We start from the raw sequence: 6,989 nt of genomic DNA, 5'->3' as shown, positions 1-6,989 counted from the left end.
CCCCCAGAAATTCCGTAAAGTGTAAGCATCAGCCATTTCACTGAATAACGGTGGAAACTCTTCAGGTGCTTCTAGCCTCAAGCCAACACTGACTACCGAAACTAAACGATAGGTAAAGCCGATCACAATGCGTCCTACAATGAACCAAGCGGCTATGGCCACGATAATTTGTTCTATCCTTAGCTCTACCCAGGAACCTCCAACACTGGTATTTTGCTGCTGCTGCTGCTGTGCATTTTTGCTCAGACCTGTCTTGACAGCTTGTGAAGTCGAAATATCCAGAACCAGGTATTGCCACATCGCAATCGCCGTCTCGCGGATCAGGTACCGGCGTTGGGAGATAGGCTTTGATGCATTCTTGCCATTCTTCTGGGTGTAATATCTCGGCATGGGAGGCGTGTTCTTTGCTTCCTCGGGCGTGTTGATTTTCCGGGTGTTAAAAAGCAGTTTCAGGGCGTTTCGTAAGCCACAGAAATAGCTCTTGATTTTGCTTGTTCCCTCATTGATGGTGACAAAGTCGTCGGCTTCTTTGGGGTTGAGTAGCAGTAGCTCCAGGGCTGAGAGAATGTTGAACCAAGCGGTGGTAGCGAATAGGGATGTTACATGTGATGGGTTTCTGACTGGGTGGAGCATTAAGCTGAAGATCCATATCATGAATGGTACGCACAAGTAGCGCAGGAGTGCGCCTTTTGGGGTGGTAATTGCTAGGGATTGGGGGATTAGGTTTTGGGTGACGCTCAGGAGGAATAATCTGAACACTGGTTGATAGTATTCGTCGGTCATGGTTTCAAAATAGGGATAGGTTGCGCAAAGGGGGAAAGAAATAGTGTTGGTATAGAGAACATGATTGGGAGTGGCTGGTAAGTTTTCTTGTGTCCTTGGTGGTGATTATATGCAATATGTTAATGTTGTTGACCGCCAGACTCTGTGAACGGTATATTGCTTCTATTATTGCAGAGACATGTCCCAAAAAGACATACAATAGTTAATGATTGAAGTTGTACACCGCTGCGCTTGGAATTGCTATTCGATCATCATGGTGGTGTAGATGTCGCAAAGTAAAAGGAGCAGAGGATTGTGATAGATAGATGACTCTTTTGGGGAAGCGGTAGCTTCGGATCGAGAGACAGATAATTCTTCAGCGTTGTGAGTTCATGCGTAATGTTACAGCATCCTTCCGCAAACTATTCTGTGGATGTAGGCTCCTTTTGTCGATCTCTGAGCTATGCATTGTTCTTAAGGGCTATTTCTTGCCTACTTCAGATGCTTCCTGCCCTGACAAAGCAGATCCTACCGCAGCTTAATACTCTCCAAACAGGAAATACGACGGGTGAAATGTGATATCATATATTATACACTTTTCTGGCAGCGTTTGGCCAATGCTTCGAATCAAAGAATCTATCTATTTGTTAATATCAATGGTACGTGTGCATAGACCTACCTCATTTTCAGGGGTCTACTATCCGAGTTTGGAATATGTATACAGTGAGAGCTAAGAAAGGCCATTGCGCTGGATTAATCTCATTAAGAACACGGACTCCGTCCCACAACACACAAAAGCTTCAACCGTACTCCCCTATCGCAGGTCATACCGCGACAGCTGCCTCGTTTCCCCCATCCAGTAAGTACTCACTCACAGCCCTCTGCCACACCGCTGCGCGCTTGTAGAAGTGGAAGCCCGGCGAACTGCCCTCCTTCAACCCTGCTATCGCCTCGACTAACCTCGGCCCATTGCCTTCTTTCTTGACGTCCTGCAACGGGTACATATATGTGCGGACCACGAAGCCAACAGCTTGTGAGATGGGTAGTCTGAATAGCGTCTGTCTTTCGCAGCGTAATCGTGCCTGCAATGCCGTGTCTCATTACTTAACACGTTCTACCGTGGCCCTTCCTTGGAAAGGAAACTGAAGAGAAGGAAGCAAAGACATACCGTATCCACATCCAACTCCTCCAACTCAACTACTTCCTCGCCTTCATACAGGTGCATACTGCTGGCAGCATGCAGCTTCCCGTCCACGGATACAGTCCACTATCAAGCAAGGGAATCACGTTAGCACAATATGCCCTTCAGCATTGCAGAGGACACGGAACTATCATCGGTAAAAAAAAATGGAACGAGCAAAAGGAAAGTAGTGCCACAAACATTCGCCCTCTTCACACACTCCCCCACCTTCAACCTCTCAAGATACCTATCCATACTCGCCCTCAACTTGGTGGTATAATCCGGTACCGGAACATGGATACTCGCCAGCGATTTGCGGAACTTGTCTGCCCAGTTGAACCCATTCGGAAAACAGCCGATGAAGGCTTCGAGGGTCATCTGCTTGTTAGTACCTTCTTGTTTGTCACCATCTTGTAGGGAAGAGGGCTGTGGTGGCAAAAGAAGGAGGAAGTCCTCCTCGACCTGCCTGCCGATGATAGCGAGGGCTTCTTCTGCGTCAGCTGGAGGTGTGCTGGGGATGGTTTCGCCGGTTACTGTGTTTCTTAGCATGGTGGTGGGTGCTGATGCTGAAGTGCTAGTGGTAGTAGAGACACGTTGAAAGATAGTGCTGTACCGTCGAGGCAGGTAGTCATTTACAAGGAAAGAGTATAGTTCTTTGACGGCTGGGATGGAACGGGGACTGGCGCCGAGGACGGAGGCTCGTTTGTCTTGGATTAGTTTCGTGCGAAGTGTGATGCGGGAGAGGTAGTGTTTGTCGATTTGGATCAGTTCGGAGAGGGTTGCTCGCTCGATGCCTGTTTTTTGTTTGTTAGTTAGATGTAGCGTATGCTATATGTTTTGGTGAGATGTTTGGGTTAGGGTTGGTGATAGTTTGAGGATAGAGTGGGTTAACTTGCCCATTGTGATGTGGTAGCGAGGTTTGAAAGGTCGGAGGATTAGAGGCTCGGCTTTGTCCCATTGGAAGTCGTTGAGGGGCTCGATGGGAGATGTAGATGTCAAAGAGGAGCTGGTGGTCATCTTCTCTGCTTGTGAAGGCTTCTGAACTTCCCTCTTCTTTCTTAGGAGCCATACCAGGAACAGTAGCACTAAGGCTACGCTGGTACTGAAGTGGCTTAAGAACATGACTGATTGTCTCTATCTTGAATGAGAGGATGGGTATGCTCTGTGGTTTGACTTAGAATACACCCTCAAGTTAATGGCTTACTTGACTGCTCATATAGGTAGTTCATTGTCTGGTCTGATCTGCCTTGGCATTTGGAGATACTCATAAGATGCGATAAGACGATGCGGGGTAAACATTCTACTTGACGCCGCAATACATGATCTGGAATGTACGACAAAGATGATAACGTATCTTTACTTCGAGAGAATTCCCAATATCATACTGGTGGAAACAAGGTTGATGTCTTGAGATTGTACTTGACCACTCATACATCCTCGGCGTCGGCGTTGGACGAGAGTCCTGCACAACTGATTGGTCAAATCGCCGAGCCTACTGTCCCCTAACCCCCATCACCGAGCATGATCTCATCATTCTAGATCACTCACTTCTCCAAGCCCTCTAGACTGGTTACTTGTTCAACATATTCTTAGATATGTCCCGAATCTCCACCACAGCGGTCGCTCGTAATATGCATCCAGAAACCGCAACTCCGCAGCAGTCAGCTCCCGATGCCCCGTGATAAGATCTGCAGTTGCTGAATCCCTCCATGGCGTTTTATGCACAATCTTGTAACCAATGGTGAACACCATAATAACGATCAGACCAATCGTCGCTGAAAAGAAGTTATATGCTGTAAAAGCACCCCCACCCTAGTGAACGTGATCAGCAATATGCTGGGGCCGTGGGCTCAGAATGTATAGCATTGGCCTTCGCCCTGATAAGGGTTCCAAGGAAGTGAGACTCACTACTGGCTTGATGCTGGTGTAAAGAAGGCAAACTAGTAGCAACGCCGAAACTAAAAGACTAATGACTGGCGCCAGAGGCCAATAAAGAGACCGCCATGCATAAGCGGTTTCAAACAATTGGCTTCTCTGCGCTCTAATCGCCGCCCGGAAGCGGAAGGAGGAAAAGGCGATGATCGCCCAGTTGGTGAAGAAGGATGCGCTGGTGATCGAGATGAACCAGTTCAGGACCTCGGTGCCGTCGGCTGCAGGGATTATCAATCAGCTTCAAAGACAGTAGGGGTAAAGATTTGTGGTTATGGTCATCCATACCGCTCAAGCTCAGATATGTCAAAACCGTACCTGCAACGGCCGTGAATGTGAGCGCCCATCTCGGACGGCCTATTTTGTCGACTCTCGCAATGAAGACAGGCAACAGTCCCTGCAGTGACATAGTGCGTAAGATTCGTGATGGGAGGTATATACACTCTAGAGAAAGAGCAAGAATGCCGAGTATTATGCAGGCATTAATCAGGTCCGGGACCCCCGAGATACCTGCATCTTGGGCAACTATGACGAAAGGCGAGGAGACCACGCTTGAGCCGTTCATTAACCGGGAATCATCAGAGTCCACTACAAGTGAGATTAGCACCACCGAGACAAGGTAGAAAATCCCCACGCGCCAAGGAACAAAATTGGCCGAGCGTGCCATGGAATAGTGGGGAGATTCGGCCTCGCCGGCCATCACGCCAATGAAGACTTGGTCTCCCACGGCCCAGATGGCAAGTAATGCAGCGGTGGAGAAACCCTGCATAGTTGAGTCAGTTCAACACGAAGACCATATTTATCTGGGAGGGGTAGCCAGTCACCCCAAAGCCATTTTTGAACATAGGCAAATCAGTCCAGGTGCTTCCATGTCGAACATATCCGGACGGACCGGCGCCTGCGATAACGGCTAGAGAGATGGCTGTAACGAAAATGAATAAGAACATCTTAACCAGGGATCCAATGTATTCCAGCCATCCGAAGATGGTGGTTGGCAAGAGGAACACGCCAAGGCAAAGTACCAGGAAAATGGTAACTACTTATGGTAAGCCGATTGCCGGTCTTTCCAGAAGAAAAAGGCCAAAAGCATGTGGCAGACTCACGCAAAGCAGCCTCGGGCACAACCCCATCCGCCCAATAATTCACCAGGGTAACTACAAACATGGCTTCGGATGCAAATACCGACGTCCACCCTGTAGCGTTGTGACGCTCGTCAGCTCTGTCGTAAGAGATCTGGATTCGTAACAAGGTAAAGAGCCACGGCTGGCCAACTCACCAAGCCATTCCGCAAATCCAGCCCCAAAGGCCAATGCTGGATCAACCCACCGATCCGCATAATCGATATAATTACCTGATGTCGGGAAAGCAATCGTCATCTCCGTCAAGGTTTGCAGATTTGCCCATACGCCGACACAAACCACCTCCTTGGGCTAGGGATTTACCCGTGGTGATGAAGAGACCACTGCCAATGCTGGACCCGAGAGAGATGACCTTTGTTTGTTAGTCATGATACTCGCTTTCTCTGATGGGATTCTCTGCAATGGAACAGTTGGTGATACAGTACATACATGGATCATACGTGGACTGAGCGTGCGATGGAGACCACCATTTGTTGTCTCTCCATGATCAACTTGACCTTTTTCAACGGACATCGACGGATGTAATCCGGAATACGTCTTATCGCCATCGTCGTTTTTCGTCTCGTAATCCATGGTGTCTCTCATATCGTGCGATTCCTAGTGTAAATTAGCCACCAACGAACCGAGAATGATCCCATTATTATACGCCATCTGAGCCAAGAGATGTAGAGTGTAGTCCAAGCCAATCTGCACAAGGCCTGAGTTGTGGACTTGCATAATGAGTTATCAATGCTGCATATCGGTTTAGCTTCCCAATGGCAAATGTTTCCTTCACCTGATAAGGATGGAGGATTCTTATCCGGAGGGGTAATGCGGAGATAGTGATGCATTTCGGTCATATGGGCCAGTTATGATCCTGGTTGTCTGCTAGTAATCTATCTAGCTGCTTTAGTTGGATGTGACTAGTTAAGGGGCTCAGGCCTTAACTTTCGAAGAGATGAGCACTGTATTTTTATAGGTAGAGACTTAATATTAGCATCATTTGTCATGAATAGGGAGGCCATAATGACTGTTAGCACCCTTGTAGTGGAAACGGTGGGGAAACCCATCCTGAATTCAAGAGGTAGAAAACGAAGGTAGTCAGGATAAACTTCTATAAGAGATTCTTGAAACAGGAAGGAATCAGACCACGTATTTGTGTTGTTGACACTCTTAGTAGTATGTGAAATGGGTTGATCTTGCAATACTAAGTGCAATGTCGGTGTTGATATCTAGTCTATAGGAGAGGAGCCCGAGGTGCTGCGTGGAGGGTGCGATGCAGAGGTAGTAGTTAATAGGCGATAAAAGTTATTTACAGTCTTGAAACATACATTGCTACTAAATTGATTATTTTTCATAACGCTTAACAAGATACTAGTATAGAAATTATTCAACCTGGTTGTTGATATTATCGGTCACATGTGATTACTCTGTAAGGTTTATACTATCGATAAAGGCTAGTATTAGTAGTACCACCACGAAAGCAGCGGCGCCCATATCAGGACAGCAATTCGGTAGGTATCAAGACTACCAATTCAGGAAACTATGCCCGCAGTTGTGCCAGTCCAAAAATAGTAATAAAATGCACCTGTGGTAGGAGTCTGTGAGCACATCTAGCCACTCCCATTAATTCTTTAGTCCTCTCCACCTGGAGACCGATAAGCGATGATAAATACCCCGTGCTCACGGCAATTGTAAACAGCACGATGATTTAAACCGTTATCTACTTATCTGATCAGAGTCGATTGGATCAAGTCGGCCGGGAAGTTCCATCCAACGAATCATCAAAACCCATCCACTGATCTCTCCTCCCCACTTACCGGACGGTTGGGGCTCGGAATCGTTCCGACGGGGTGTATGTCGCTACCATTAATCTTTGAAATTCCAAGTAGATATTTAATAGTGGGAGTTGCGAGAGACATTGAAGTGAAGTATAGATGAGTTTGTATAATTCTGAATCGGCTCTGAAATCATTTGGTTACGAAGACAAACTACTGTTT

General features: G+C 47.3%; 1 protein-coding gene across 1 annotated transcript in view; it reads right to left on the bottom strand.

The window, feature by feature from the left end:
• Positions 1-5,583, bottom strand: part of BO79DRAFT_233905 (proline-specific permease) — a gene marked incomplete at both ends in the record, with an annotated part of 6,326 nt that extends 743 nt beyond the window's left edge. The window contains 16 exons of the mRNA XM_025684315.1: positions 329-616; positions 668-758; positions 1,094-1,136; positions 1,169-1,189; positions 1,593-1,820; positions 1,931-2,029; positions 2,231-2,728; positions 3,376-3,412; positions 3,588-3,754; positions 3,851-4,092; positions 4,160-4,634; positions 4,696-4,793; positions 4,975-5,064; positions 5,148-5,222; positions 5,290-5,362; positions 5,440-5,583. Of these exons, the coding sequence (XP_025544874.1) occupies positions 329-616; positions 668-758; positions 1,094-1,136; positions 1,169-1,189; positions 1,593-1,820; positions 1,931-2,029; positions 2,231-2,728; positions 3,376-3,412; positions 3,588-3,754; positions 3,851-4,092; positions 4,160-4,634; positions 4,696-4,793; positions 4,975-5,064; positions 5,148-5,222; positions 5,290-5,362; positions 5,440-5,583 (2,669 nt within the window). The remainder of the gene's footprint in view (positions 1-328; positions 617-667; positions 759-1,093; positions 1,137-1,168; positions 1,190-1,592; positions 1,821-1,930; positions 2,030-2,230; positions 2,729-3,375; positions 3,413-3,587; positions 3,755-3,850; positions 4,093-4,159; positions 4,635-4,695; positions 4,794-4,974; positions 5,065-5,147; positions 5,223-5,289; positions 5,363-5,439) is intronic.
• Positions 5,584-6,989: the final 1,406 nt, after the last annotated feature.

Source organism: Aspergillus costaricaensis (assembly GCF_003184835.1).
Source record: "Aspergillus costaricaensis CBS 115574 unplaced genomic scaffold BO79scaffold_1, whole genome shotgun sequence".
Taxonomy (NCBI): Eukaryota; Fungi; Ascomycota; class Eurotiomycetes; order Eurotiales; family Aspergillaceae; genus Aspergillus; species Aspergillus costaricensis.
Note: the sequence above shows the minus strand (reverse complement) of the source record. Positions and strands in the feature narration are given on the sequence as shown.